Below are 15439 nucleotides of genomic sequence, written 5' to 3' on the forward strand. Positions count from 1 at the left end.
TAGGGACACATAGGCCGGTCTGTGACTTACACCGTGACTTACACTGGGACACTGACTGGCTGCTTTGGGATTGCCACTGGGACACTGACTGACTGACTGCTCTGACGTTTACCACAGCGGCTCTTCCGGGATTTACCTTGCCTGGCACTGAGAGGCGCTGGCACACACTCCGCGAACAGCTCGTTCCTCTGCTCCAGGATTTGTTCCAGAGCTGCCTGCAGCTTCCGTGGAAGGATGGAGTCTTCATCGTCCATCTGTAGGAGCAAACAAACTGTTGGAATACAGCCCATGCCACCAAGGTCACACATGGTAATGCACAGAGAGTTAAACACGGTGCAATACAGATGTGTCAAAATGAGGCCATTGAAACCAAGAGACATGAGGGCAAGGTCTACTATGACAGCATGTACATGGATGAAATAGAGGTAAGTAGACATCAGTAACAGACAGACACTGTGGCATACTGACGTGATGCACATACATACACAGACAGCCAACTATGACACAGTATCAGGCCATGATACATGTTTAGGAGGCGATTCATACATAAAGAAATGGATATGAATAGAAGAAATATCCTGAAACAAATACTGAAATACATTGATACATACAGGCAGAGATATAGCAGCGATGGGAGTCACATGTAAAGGTCACATAAAAATGACAAAACAATACAGATAGGGACACACACATGAAGATCTGAGAGCAAGAGTGCCTCGTATTATATCAATCAGGTGTTGGTTAAGCGCGACTACTCACCCGTAAGGGTCTCAAGGCACTCGGGGGGTAATGGGGGGTCGCAGGTTGGATGTTATCTGTCTGAGGTGGAGCGGAAGGTCGTTCCAGGCTCTGGCCGCGAGGAAGGAGAAGGAGCTGCCTCCCGATCTGGTCTTTCTGGTGCGGGGGACCACTGCGTAGGAGAGCTGGGCTGACTGCAGGGTCCTTTGGGGTACGTGGAATTTGAGTCGGCTGTTCAGGTATGCTGGTCCAGTGTCGTGGAGGGCCTTGTGAGCGTGGGTTAGCATCTTGAAGGTGACTAGCTTCGATGGGGAGCCAGTGGAGTGTGTGCAGGTGCTGCGAGGTGTGGCAGTTTCTTGGCAGGTTGAGGACCAGTTTTGCGGCGGCGTTTTGGATGTTCTGTAGCTTGCGGGTGAGGTTTTTGTTTATTCCGGCATAGAGTGCGTTGCCGTAGTCGAGCCTGCTGGGGACCAGGGCATGAGTGACGGTCTTTCTGTGTTCGAGGGGGATCCATTTGAAGGTCTTACGTAGGAGGCGGAGGGTGTGGAAGCAGGAGGACAAGACGGAGTTGATCTGGTGGTCCATTTTGAGCTCTCAGTTCAGGATGATTCCCAGGTTATGTGCGGGGTTCGTGGGGGTGGGCGGGCTTCTGAGGGCGGGGGGCCATCAGGTGTCGTTCCAGTCGTCAGGGTTTGGGCCCATGATGAGTACTTCCGTTTTGTTGGTGTTTAGTTGTAGGCAGCTGCTTTTTATCCATTTGGCAACGGCTTCCATGCCTTCTTGAAAGTTGTGTCTGGCGGTGTTGGGTTCGTTGGATAGGGAGAGGATGAGTTGGGTGTCGTCTGCTTATGACAAAATGTTGAGTCCGTAGGTTCTGACGATGGGGGCGAGCGGAGCCATGTAGACGTTGAAGAGCGTAGGGCTGAGGGAGGACCCCTGGGGAACTCCGCAGGTGGTAGGTGTAGGGTCCAAGAGGAAAGAGGGGAGTCTGACCTGCTGCATTCTGCCAGAGAGGAAGGAGCGGATCCAATCGAGGGCCTTGTCTTGGATCCCTGCGTCGTGAAGTCTGCGTATTAAGGTGCAGTGAGAGTCTGTGTCGAACGCCGCTGAGAGGTCGAGGAGGATGAGGGCTGCTGTTTATCTTTTGTCCAGTAAGGTATGGATGTCGTCTGTTGCGGCGAGGAGGGCGGTTTCCGTACTCTGGTTTTTTCTGAAGCCGGATTGGGAGGAGTCGAGGATGTTGTGCTCTTCAATGAATGTGGCGAGTTGGCTGTTGATGACTTTCGCTGGGAATGGGAGCAGGAAGATGGGTGTGTAGTTTTTGAGGTCGGTGAGGTCCGCCGAGGGTTTCTTCAGGAGGGGGTAGATCTCTGCGTGTTTCCAATCGTCAGGGAATGAGGCGGTTGCCAGGGAGCGGTTCATGGTGTGGCAGAGCATGGGTGCGATAGTGTCGGTGGCTCTGTTGAAAATGTAGTGGGGGCAGGGGTCCGTGGGGGTCCCGGAGTAGATTGACTTCATTGTCTTCAGTGTGCCTTTGGTGGTGAGGGCTGTCCAGTTGTCGATTGCTGGCTTCAGGGTGTCAGGGGTGGTTGGTGAAGGTTCAGTGTGTCTTCGTCAAAGTTGTCGTAGATGCTCTTGATTTTGTGGTGGAAAAAGGTGCTGAGTTTGTCGCAGAGGTCTTGAGGGAGGGATGTCGGTGGACTCGCTGGTGGGTTGGGCGAACTCCTTGATGATGTTGAAGAGTTCTTTGCTGTTGTGTGCATGAGTGGAGATTCTGCCTTCAATCGCTTTTTTCTGATGAGTTGGTGGTGGGCGTTGGGGGCAGCTCTGAAGTTGTTGTGGGCTTCTGTGGATTTGGTGTTCCTCCAGGCCTTTTCAAAGCAGAGGCAAGTGTGTCTGGACTCTTGAAGTTCGGTGGCGAACCATCTCGCTTTCTCGGTGTGGGTGTTGTTGTTTTTCTTGAGGGGGGCTATGGTGTTGGCGCTGTCGGAGATCCATCTGTGCAGGGTTCGGGCTGCGGTGTTGGGGTCGTTGTTTTCCGCGATGGTTGGTGTGGAGTTGCTGAGTGATGAGGTTAGCTGGTCGTCGGCGATTCTGGACTAGTTTCTTCGTGGGAGCAGGTGCTGGTGTCTGTGGGTGGTGGGTGTTCTGAAGGTGAAGTGGACGCATCGATGGTCAGTCCATGGGAGTTCGGTGGTGTGGCTGAAGGTGATGGAGTTTCCTGTTGTGAAGAGGGGGTCGAGGGTGTGTCCTGCTGAGTGCGTGGGTTCGGTCACGGTCTGGCGGAGTCCTATGTTGTGGAGGTTGTCCAAGAGGGCTGTGGTGCTGGGGTTTAGTTGGTTGTCCAGATGGAAGTTGAGATCTCCCAGTAGGGTGTAGTTGGTGGACACGATGGCATGCGTGGAGATGATGTCCGTGATGGAGTTGGCGAAAAGTCCGCAGGGTCCAGGGGGGTCGGTAGATGAGGGTTCCTCGGAGGGTGGAGGTAGGGCTGGCCAGTATCTTGAAGTGAAGGTGTTCCATCAGGTCTGTGGGCTCATCGGGGAGTGTGCTCAGGTGGAGGGTGGATTTGTGGACAATGGCGATTCCTCCTCCTGGGCGGGTGGGGGGGGGGTCTTTCCTGGAGATCTTGAATCCTTGGGGAATGGCCATCGCGATGTCTGGTCCCGATGTGGTGATGGGCCAGGTTTCGGTAAAGAATGCTACGTCCGGGGTGGTGCTGTCGAGGAGGTCCCAGATTTCGGTGGCATGTTTGTGGAGAGATCGGACGTTGAGGAGGATGCATTGCAGGGTCTTCGGTTCGGTTGTGTTCTTGCGGGCAGGTTGCGCTGAGTCTGTGGTCTTGGTGGTGCTGCAGGTGTGCCAGCAGCGGTGACAGCTGAAGGGTCCGTGGGTGTCGGCTGGTGAGGTTAGGTTGCAGTTGTTGTTGCGGCCTGGGTTGAGAGCGTGGAGTGCCGCTAGGTCATAGCGTTGGCGGTGCAGAGATCCATGGTTCCTGGCGCTTGTCGCGGACGGGCGCAGAGGGGCTTGCCTTTGGCACACCAGCCGTGTGGCCGCTGTGCGGCCGCCATTAAGTAGGGATCGGGGAGGGCTAAACAGCTGGGAGGCAGGAGCAGGGAGGGGAGCTGGATTGGGCCGGTCGCACTGGTCGTGCTGGAGGGGGGGAGGAGGGGGAGGGGCCGCCGGGGCAGCAGCGGCGGGGAAAACGGGCTGAAAAAGGCAAAAAGGAAAAGGCAAAAAGAGAGAGGAAAGTGCAAATAAGGCAGCAAAAGTGCAAGAAAGAGTGGAGGAAAGGCACAGAGGGCACAGAAGGAAGTGAAACGGGGAGATTGAGATGAGGGTAAAAACGAGTGAAAAACGGAGGAAAGACCCAAAAGGAGAGTGAAGGGGGAGATAGAAGTGAGGGAAAAAAAACAAGTGAAAAAGGAGAGCAAAAGCGGAGCGAGAGAATGGAGACAGAGGTCCACTGGACCACCAGGGATGAGGCGCAGGTGAAACCTGCGGGTGGAGGAGGGCCTTGAACACCAACACTCGAGAGTGCAGGGGCTCGGGGGAAGTCCTCACTTAATGGTGGAGCTGCGAGGGAGGGAGAGCAATTTTACGGACAATGAGTCAGATGGTTTCAGTATATATGTATACCACCTTTTTCACCTTGTGGTTTCTGACTCCACACAACACAGAGGTGCTTGAGAGCAAACAGCGCTGTAGGCTCTGGCTGGCAAGGAGCTATCCAAAGCTCCCACCTTCTGCTCTAATTCAAAGCAAATAATGTGTGACTAGCATCCCTCTTCCATAAATACAAGCTTGTTAAGTCTATGTGATTCTCGTTGAGTCTCTGTCTGCATTTGTTAACTAAATAACGAGTTGTTCTCGAGATACCTGGTTTTAGGCTGGAATACACACCCTGCTTGTCCAAACAAGTATGCCTTACTTTGACAGGATTAGCCCTAAGCAAATGTTCTCTTCTCGAAGCAGCTGACCAGCCACATTTTTAATAAGGGTTTTTTATGGTCTACTGGAGAGGTCTAGGATCACACAGTGTCTTTAAGGGTTGTCTAGTGGAGTGATATGAAGTGAAGTCTACTGAAAGGACATTCTCAGAATCACTTGAGGGCTTGAAGAAGGCATCTGAAGGCATACAGACAGCACCCGAGGGCTGATTTGAAGTGTTTAAAGACCAGTTGAAATGGGTGCAAGTGGGAGAGGGGCAGGGGGATAGGGGGCAATGAGTATACTGGGTGCATTTGAGAGCACACCAGTGGTCTCCAAGAGTACATCTGAGTTACTTAAATAGTAGCTGATGTTGTCTCGTGGTAGGCTGAGGCATAGTTTTGTGTCTCTGAAGACCAAATGGAGGTGTCTAAGGGACAGGCTGACAGTTTGCGTAGGGTCTCTGAGGACCAGTTAGGAGTTTCTAAGTGAGGCGTGAGGTGTCTTCAGGAAGAGGTAGGTTGTCCAATGGATGCAGGTAGCCTTTGATGACCTTCTGAAAACATCTGAAACCAGGATGTGAGTTTCTGAAGCACATCTTGTGTCTAATGACTAGAAAGATGTGTTTGAATATGGATTGAGGGTTGTCTGGTGCATACTCAAATCAGCCCTTGGCCAATCAGATTCTCTGAATATCGGCTGTTGATCTCTAATGATTAGCTGGGATGGATTGGAATGTTGATTGAGGGCTCACTGATGTATCTGATGACCAAAGGGAGAGGTTTGAAGACTGGTTGAGCCTTCATTTCTCCGATGCCAATTGAGGATTTTCTAAGAGCTGGCCCAGCGTATCTGAGGGTGGTCCAGGAGTGTTCGAGAGTTGGCTGGGGTGTTTGTTGGGAGATGTTGGGTAGAACGCACCAAACAGTGACATAAAGGCACCCACATAGACACATAAAATACCGAGACAGATAGGCATGCGCACGCATAAACACTGGGACAGACAAAAAGATGGGGCACACAGCAATGTCAGAGCCAGAATAATTCTCATTGTCACACACAGTAATCCCCAATCATAAAATGAAACTTCATAACAATGAGATATTAAGAGACAATCGGCAGTAGAAGACAAAATACCCAGGTTTACCAGATGCTTCACAATAAGACACTTTTGAACACATCCAGACACCGTGAAACAGACACAAAATAACCAGTAACTGATTACTGCAGTGTCTAATGCAGATTAACTGATAATGCCATACACAGTGCAATACAATCATACAATGTGATACACAAGCTGACAAAAACACACAATAACACAATTAGATCCAAATTCAAAATATGTGAGACACCATAAGCAATCTTACATTGTGATTCACAATCAGACACCGTTATACTCCGACCCCATTTATACAGATGCTACGATTCACAATTTGATGATGCAATGTGCTACCGAATGCCGCAATACGCAATCAGACACAACTTTGCACATATCACAACATCTGGTCAGCATTATTACAATACTTTCTGAGAATAGAAGACCTTTAGAAAAGACACAAACATAATCTGACACCGAGAGATGTGGCTCTTCATAGTGCTGTCTTCTCAAACCTCCAGTCTGATATGCCGACATAAAAGAACCCTCTTTTTTGATGCCCAAAAAGACAGCCGTACATAGTGAGGTAGACATGTACAGGAACCACACAATGTGTTCAGCCAACTTGTGAGAGATGCACAGAGCTACATGGTGTTCACTCACCTGTCTTAGAAAGCGGTTATGAACTAGATCCACCACAAGAACCTGTTCAAAGACAAACAATACGATGAAACCACTATCCATAAGACGAGACACCTACCCTTCCTTGCCGCACCTTATTCACTAAATATGTAGAATGCACCACCCAACACTCTTAGAAATTACACATACAGGGTCCGAGTCACAAAGGTAAACTTAGACGATAGTCTAACTTTACGACTTTCAGTATTCACCAAGGGCATTTACGAGTAGTAAAGTTATAATTTTGCCTAAGTTAAACTTAAGTTTTGGTCTTAAGTCTAACTGAGACCAAAAGTCCACAGTCTTCAGTGAACTCACTCTAGATATTACCTGTGACGTCCATCTTTGCAAATTCTCCAATTATGGAAGCGCGCCGATCAGCACTAGGTGCAAATTTTCTTTCAGTTAAATCCCAGATTCTTCTAAGTAACATCCTCATCGACCCAACATACGCAAGTCGCACGGTAAGTGCAGGCAGTAACAGAACAAAAGAATCTGAGATTTAGGGCAGTCAGAGTGCAATGGAGACTGAGGACCTGGTTGTATTTTCCAGCTGATATTTTATATGAATCTTGTTGGCTGCTACATCTACCAACAACATAAAATTGACGTGTCAAAGTAATGAGGTAAAACTGAAATCAATTAAAACATTTAGAAAAAAATAAAGTTAAAAAAGGCGAAATAATGAGGATGTAGGATTATACTATACCATGCTTCTGACAATGACTTAGGTTTTTAGATTGACCTCATTTGGCTCCCGGTGGAGAGCAAGCTAGATTCAGGAAAGGGGTACTATACCTACACAACACTCATCATACCAAAGGCAAAGGGTCAAAAGACGCTGATGCACCCCCAACAGCCTAGTTCCACATCCTGAGAAACGCTAGATCTGACCATCTATTGGCTGTCTCCCAAGACTGCGATTTGATAGGCTGCCTACTGGTCTAGGAATTAAGACAAGTTGTCCCAGACCATTCCACCCCCTCCAGATCCTTGACTTACCTCTTCCACTGGCAGTTCCTTCAGCCGGGGGAGGGAGCTGGACAGGAGCCCGATAAGAAAGGGGGTGGGGGAGCAGACTATGTCGATCATGGAGGGGGGCAGCACCGGGATGTAGGTGTGCTGCCAAGCGAAGGGGTAGATGAGGGCCACCACTGCATGGCAGCACTTGGAGAGAGTGCTGAAAAACAAAAGGTAACAATGTGGTTAGTACACATGCAGTATGAACCCGATCAGAATACAGGCAGGGTAGTGGCAGGCACAGACCCGATAGGATAGGCAGCATGGAATCAGGACAGGCAAGAGAGGCAGCATATAGGCAAAATGAAAACAGGCCCACAGAAGACAAGGCAGAGTCAGCAGGGGAAAGTACTTTGAGATGAAAGAACACAAGGAGCATAGAGCCAGGTCACGACACAGGCAACATGAAGACAGGCCCTCAGAGAATAGGATACAGACAACATGGATCCATGTCCTGAGAACACAGGAGACAGGCAGGAGTAAGTTAGACTTGGAGACGCTAGGAGACCGACCAGAAGGAGAAACCGATCTGAGATAAACAGGACCTAGGCAGTGGGAAACCAGGTTCTGGGAAGGTACAGAAAGCAGGGGTCAAACAAGTGGGTGACTGGGCAGGTGAGATGCAATCTGATGTCCAGTTGTGGGATGCTGGACAGAACACAAACGATCGCAGGCGACAGGAAGCATCGAGCCGGGCTAGGGGAAGGAAGACCGGAAACAGACGTAGTGGTGTCAGAACTTGGAAACCGGTCCTAGCCCTGCTGGACTCAGGAAGCATGCAGCCAAGCAGCGGGACAACAGGAAGGACCAAGAAAGCACTGCGTCAGGCTACTGGCAGGCATGCCGGCACAAGCAAACTGCACTTCCCGGGAGATGTCCTCAAACATCTTTGGATTGACTTTCAAACCTGAAGCATATTATAACAGAAGGAAAAAAAAAGTACAACATGTATTTCTTTCAACCTACAACCAACTGATCGTTTATAGGTCTGCCCTGGAGACAGCTTTCGCTGTCTCACCAGCTTCATATAATCAAAACAAATATACAAAACAAGCATTTGCAATGCAATCGGTCTCGCATATGAAAGTTAGAGCTATTTGCCTTGTAAATGATATTGTTTTTTACTTCTTTTTTTTGTTAGTAATGGAGTGGATGTATGTTTGTAGTAGAATTGAGTGATTTGAATTGGAATGCTTAGTTGTGGTATTGTGTGGGTTGTGTAATGCATTTGTGTATTGGAAATATGTGTTGCGGTAAACAGATAGGGATGAGCAGCATAAAATAAACAAAGTGAGAGTGATAGGTAGTTTGTGTATGAAGTGGCAAATGAACTCTAGATGGAGTAGTAGAAAAAGTGTGTGAGAAAGTGAGAATAAAGGGGAGAGAAGGTTATAGATGCATAAAGAGTCTGCGCTTGTGTACGCAGAAGATACCGAAAGAAGAGGAGGAGAGTCTGTGTTTGAGTTTTGGATTATTTTGAAAAGTTATGGTAAAGAAACTGTGCTGAAAGAGATGAGAAATGCTGGATCATTGCGTGCGTGTGGGATGGAATTATTGGGATAGTAATTATGCGGTATTAAGTGTAGTGGACTTATGTGTAGTGGTATTGTATGTCCTGGAGTGGCATGTATTCAATAGAATTATGTGGTGTGTCGTTGAATTATGTGGAATTTTGTGGTGTAAATTGGATGTATGTGGTGTCTAGTGGAATTATCGGTTGTGGAGTGGAATTTTGTGCCATGGAAAGGAATTGTGTGGAGTTGAATTGTGTTGCGTGGAATTGTGAGGTATTGATTTAAATTATGTTGAGTGGAATTATGTGCCATGGTGTGGAGTGTATTTATGCAGAATAGTGCTATGTGGCATGGAGTAGATTTATGTGGAGTGTAATTATCTGATATTGAGTAGTGTGTAATTATGTTGTGTGCGATGGAATTGTGTGGTGTGGCATTGTGTGGAATTGTGTAGCAAGTTGTGGCATTATGTGAGGTGTAAATATGGGGCACACTGTGGAGTTGAATTTTGTTGAGCGTAATTATGTGTTTTGGAGCTAAGTGGATATATGTTGAGTGTAATTATGTTGCGGGAAGGGTAATTATGAAGTTTGGAGTGGTATTATGTGAAGTGGAATTATGTGGCATGGAGCAGAGAGGAAATTTGTAGAGTTGAATTTGATGGATTACATATAGTGGAATTATGTGGAGTTGAATTGTGTGGTGGTGTGGATTTATGAGATGTTGAAATGTGTTGTGTAGTGAACTTATGTGGTGTGCATTTGTGTGTTGTGGAATTGTGTGGCACTTAATTGTGTGGCATTCTGTTGAATTATGTTGTGTTGAATGCTTGTGGTCTTCTTAAGCCAGCTGAGCATGGGGCGCAGTGTGCATCAGCTGGTTATATTGTCCACTGACCTCTGCAGGCATTAGACTGCTGTTACCTTGGCATGCGCCAGGGCCAGAGTTACCAACTCTGGAACTGGGAAAGCAGACTCGAGTCTCAGCGTCGGCTCAACATCCTGTGAATCCCCCACGAGTGCACGTGGAACCCAGATAATGTGGGGTGCGTCGATGCAGGACTTGCACGTTACAGACATTATAGAAAGTCAGGTATGGGCAAAATGCTCCAAGTGGCGCCACTGTAGCCCACATCGTGGTGCATTCTGGTACTTGACGTTCTGCCTTTTCCGTTATGAATGTGACTCTACATGAACAAACATCGGGGTGTATGGAGCAAATCGCTGTGTGTTAAAAAATAATTAAAGAAGGCCAAGACACAAGGGCACACAAGAGGTTTGATGAGGTAAATGGAGGAATCAGGGGGGGGGGGGGTTAGGGGGGGGGCGGGGAGAATCGAAGGACATTTTGAACAGGAAAGTACATGACAATCAGTACACTGCGGGTGTAGGCAGGTTTACAGAGGGTGGGAGGTTGTTACACTAGAGAGAACGTTGCCCATTACACAGGAAGGCATAGAAGGAGAGCTGCCCAAAGAAGAAGATTGCAGGTAAAGTAAAGTTCTCTCCCATTACACATGAAGGAATTATAAAGCAGAGTTTCAGAGAAAGAAAGATTACACAAGAGGGCAGTTGCCTCATAAAGAAAGGGTACACTTCAAGGAACGTTGCCCACAAAGAAATATTACACCTGAAGGAAAGTTACCCATAAGAAAGGTCACAGCTGAATGAAAGGTACACATGAAGTAAGGTGTTACCCATCAAGAAAGGTTACAGATGAAGGGAAGTTACCCACTGAGAAAGGATACTTATTAAGAAGAGTTACGCATACAGAAAAGATATACATGAAGGAAAGTTGTCCAAAGAAAAGTGACACCCATGAAGAAGAGATGATCACAAAGAAGGGTTACACCCATGGATAAATGTTGCACAGATAGGAAAGTTACCCATAAAGAAATATTACACCTGAAGGAAAATAACGTCAAAGAAAAGTTACACATAGATAAATGTTACACGTGGAGTAGTCACAAAGAAATCAGTGTTGCCCATGAAGGGAACATAAGTGTGACGCACGGGGACATATAAAATCAGGATACACACAGAAAGGGAGTCTACAGGGGAAGCGGGTTACACATAGAACCTCCTCCTACTGCTGACCTAAAAAAGAAATCCTTCACTCTTCTATCCCTCCACTATCCTTTTCAATCAAAATAACAGACTAACATGTTCACTTCTCTAATTCCATATTCCACTACAATAATTCACCACTAATCCTTTATGGGTTTCCGGAGTAGCGTGCTACTTGCCAAAAAAAGCGCTTCAACACCCCATCAGGGGTAAGAAGCACTATATAAATACAAACCTTTTTTCCTCTTCTATCCTTCTGCTATCCTTCCGAATCCAAATAACTGACTAACAAATCCAAGCCTTAAAATTTACTTGCATGTTTCACTATACTAATTCAACACTAATCCTCTATGGGTCCCGGAGTAGCGTGCTACTCACCGAAAAACGCTTTGACGCCTCGTATGAGTTAGTAAGCGCTATACAAATGCAATTACAATACAACAGAACTGGGGTGAACATGCTGACAGTATGCGCAGGAAGCAGGATTACGCGTGAAGTGGGGGTAGCAATGAAGCAGGATTACACGTGAAGTGGGGGTAGCAATGAAGCAGGATTACATGTGAAGTGGGGGTAGCAATGAAGCAGGATTACACGTGAAGTGGGGAAAGCAATGAAGCAGGATTACACGTGAAGTTAGGGTAGCAATGAAGCAGGATTACACGTCAAGTGGGGGTAGTAATGATACATGTAGTTGGGGTAGCAATGAAGCAGGATTACACGTGAAGTTAGGGTAGCAATGAAGCAGGATTACACGTCAAGTGGGGGTAGTAATGATACATGTAGTGGGGGTAGCAATGAAGCAGGTTTACACATGAAGTTTGGGTAGTGGAAATGCGGAAATCTGGTGTACACACAAATCCTGCTTTCTGGAAAATCCCGGGAACCCTCGAAGCAGTGATAAATAAAATGAGATGCATCTAAAGTTGGGGATCAGCGACCCATGTGTATGTGGGAAGTATGGGATGCACAAGAAGCCGGGAACACAAAATCAGAGGTAACAGCTGAGATGGCTTAAACATGAAAGCTGCATATGATAGAGCGCTCGACGCTCTGAAATTTGTAAGGGGTGCTTTATACTCATGTCGAATTGCACTCACATATTCGATATTTTGTTGAACTTTGTGCATATTAAAACGAAGTTTATGTATCCTGTTAGAATCTGTAGAGTGAAATTGGGGCGATTTGCAGGATTGATTAGTATTTTACAAGTGTTTAGAGAAAACATGTAATTGTGCACGTATATAATGATTAGTAGTTAAACTAAATGTATTCACGGTTAGAAGATTCATATGAAGACCTGTATAACAAGTGCGTTTTAGAGGACGTTCTTAGGTTAGCCAGAATTGTAGGCCTATCTTTCATTTTTAGGTCTCGGCTAGCGATGGCTGCGCTTGCGCAGTCTCGCTCGCGAGACATAATGACTTGGGTGAAGAGGGGCTTGAACCCGCCCCTCTTCTTCCCTGTTCTCCATTGGCTGGCCTAGTAAATGCTGGCCAGCCATTGGAGAAGAGGTCCCGTCACTCTGATCCTGCCCCGTCCTTTTTCGGATCGGGGGGCGTGTTTTTTGCGAGAAGTCTCAGGGAGGAGACAACAGCAAAACACGCCCCCCAATCCGAAAAGGACACTCCCTTTCTCCGAGGCATTTTCTGCTGTGCCTCGGAGAAAGGCGGTGGTGTCCCGGCGTTGCTCCCTCACCTAATCAACAGACTATTTGTCATGTTAAAAAGCCATAATGACTAGGGGTAATATGCGAGTAGTTTAGGTTAAGCCAATGCTCAACCTTCCTATCCACGTTTGTTTTCTTAAATATACGGAAACTTTTTTTATAGCATTATGTTACCAGCTGGCGTCTGACTATGGGTGGGTGGCTAAACCAGAAATAGTTGAGGTGACTGCAGCTGTCCGTTTCTGCCCTTTCTTTGTATCCGACAGCCTTGTTTCAATATGGCGGCGCCTCTGTCGAAATAGGATAGTCCGTCTTCGGTTTTCTACCGCGGTGTCGCCGCTGGCGCAGCTCGCACAGACGGTTGCAGCCAGAGCCGGTGGCAGGGAGTTCATCTCTGGCTGTCTGCCGTTTAGTGCCCGGGCCTGTCTGTAGCGCACGGTTCTCCTCCTCCCCTCACCGGTGCCTCTCTGCTTTAGGATGGGGCTGCTCTCCCGGCTCTTGGGCTGGCTGCGCTCGCTCTTCTGGCGGGAGGAGATGGAGCTGACTCTGGTCGGGCTGCAGTACAGCGGCAAGACCAGCCTGGTGAACATCTTAGCGGTGAGTGCCGGAGTTGATGGGGAAGGGAGATAATGGGGTTTTGGAAGAGGCAGGTGAGAGCGGTGGGTGGAGGCTGGAAGGGAGCAACTGGAGGGGTATGCGGTGCTTTGAGCAGGTGGACAGTTGAAGTGCTGCAATAAACAACCCAAAGTATTTTATGCTGGAATACAGTAGTGTTTACAGATGTGACTGTGCTTCTACTTGGCGTTTATCAAACCAGCGAGTGCATTCTGGGGAGTGTAGTCATGGTTTAGCTCTCATGGAAACAAATGTATATGCCGAAGGAAAACGCTATTGGAAAACGTGTGTCCTTGGTGACAGCCATCTGGTAACCTCAGGGAAGAGTGGCTCATCAGTGCTCGTTCTCTCGATCTTCTCTTTTTTTTATTTGTAATCGATGACACGATGAACCATTCAAACCTGACATCGGGCAACGTGATCTCACTATAGATATAGAACCTGACCCCGGATGTAGAAATAGTGGAAGCTGCCAGCCAAGAACACAATGTTAATATTGGTTGAGGCTGACTGTATTCAGCTCCAACACATAAATAAACGGATTAGGGATCCGGGGAAGGACAGCCAATATCATGACAATGATTTTTTTGTTGTTTGTACGGGACAATTGCACTGTTAAGTGGACCACAAGGACCAACACGGCAAGTAGAAGAAAGGACAGTCTGTTCAGTGGTGTGCCAGACATTTTGAAGCCAGTTGGTGCCTCCCTATAGAGAATGCACAGCGCAACAACACGACTGACATAGCCTCTGTAAACACACTGACTCGTGGTGGAAGGAAGGTGAAATGGTATAGAAAACCAGAGCCACGTCACATTTACTGTTGTACAATTGAAGGAAAATACTTGAAACCAAAAGTAGGCAGCGTGTAGCTCAGTACATCTGGGATCCACTGAACCATTGAAAACAGGAAGGATTGTTAGGTCAGCGGAAGCAGATGTATAGGCATTCATGGCAAGAATTCTTAGTCATTTGTTGCAATTGCATACTGGGAAGATGGCAGCCGGACACGCATGATCCAGCCAACTACATAAGTGATTATAGCTCTGTGCTACGACTTGTTTCCCCCTGCATGCATGCCTTGTTTTTCTCAGATCAGTTTGCCGGTGGGCTGGGCCTCGAACCAGGTCCTGGAGATTTGTCTGTCTTTTTGTTACATTCTCCGATCTAATAAAGATTGTTGTTGTATAATGGACACCGGCCCCCCTTCAACCAACCTTGTGACATCTGCCCTCCTCCAGGTCGTTTAGGCCAATCAGCAAATGGATTGTTGTGGTAAATCCAGCAGGCAGGTTACACGCCCTCTGGTCTTTGTTCCACTTCCAGGTCATGTTGTTGAAACCGAGGGACATGCATGACGAGGCTTCGAGCAGAGCGTTTTGGTGTTATCCTTAGGAAATAAATATATCTCTAGCTGTATCTGTTTTGGCTGCGATTACATTGGCAAAGGTGTAGGGTGTTAAACCGGCAGGAAGGGATTGCGTGTAGTGAGATAAGTAGGGAGAAACCGAGACTAACGAGGCATCCTCCCCATCCCCCAAGGTGAGAGCTTTGAAACGTTTCCTATTTTTTAAACAAGAGGGCACAGGGATACCTTTCGCTCTGAGCCATATTCGAATACATTTGGTATTTTTCTATCCACATCTACAATCTACCCTGTTCTTTACCTTCCACGTTTTTTTTTAACTAAACAGTGCAAATTCTACCCGAAGGTTTTGGAGCGCCTTATCACAGCATCATTTATATTACACAGGATAGGTTCATTTTTTAGACACAAAGCAATTACGTGATTTACCAAGAATCACAGGATATTGAGCGATGCTGGGACTCGAACATGGCTCCTCAGTTCTAAACTGCATTCATAAAGCCACATCCTCCCCCCCCCCCCTCCATACGCTACAGGTCATGTATCCGCTTTCTGCCCTAATCGACGTATTTCTCCACGATTTACATCAGTTCTCTGCATCCTCACTTAACCTCTCCGCATTTGATCTTGACTCTCCTCATGTTGCCTTTCCAACTTCTATGCATGCTCTATCATCTGCACCCTGCACTCTACATGCTCAGTACCTACGCTATCACATTTATTCTAACAAGCATTTACAATGCAACGG

At 47.4% G+C, this 15439-nt stretch overlaps 1 protein-coding gene across 3 annotated transcripts in view; it reads right to left on the reverse strand.

The window, feature by feature from the left end:
* Positions 1–15439, reverse strand: part of DENND2A (DENN domain containing 2A) — a 398086-nt gene that overhangs the window by 101737 nt on the left and 280910 nt on the right. For all 3 annotated transcript variants that reach the window (XM_085651922.1, XM_085651923.1, XM_085651920.1), the window contains 3 exons: positions 7448–7625; positions 6428–6469; positions 137–254 (listed from right to left, as the gene is read on the reverse strand). In XM_085651922.1, the coding sequence (XP_085508048.1) occupies positions 137–254; positions 6428–6469; positions 7448–7625 (338 nt within the window). The remainder of the gene's footprint in view (positions 1–136; positions 255–6427; positions 6470–7447; positions 7626–15439) is intronic.

This window comes from Triturus cristatus, chromosome 4_1 (assembly GCF_964204655.1).
Source record: "Triturus cristatus chromosome 4_1, aTriCri1.1, whole genome shotgun sequence".
Taxonomy (NCBI): domain Eukaryota; kingdom Metazoa; phylum Chordata; class Amphibia; order Caudata; family Salamandridae; genus Triturus; species Triturus cristatus.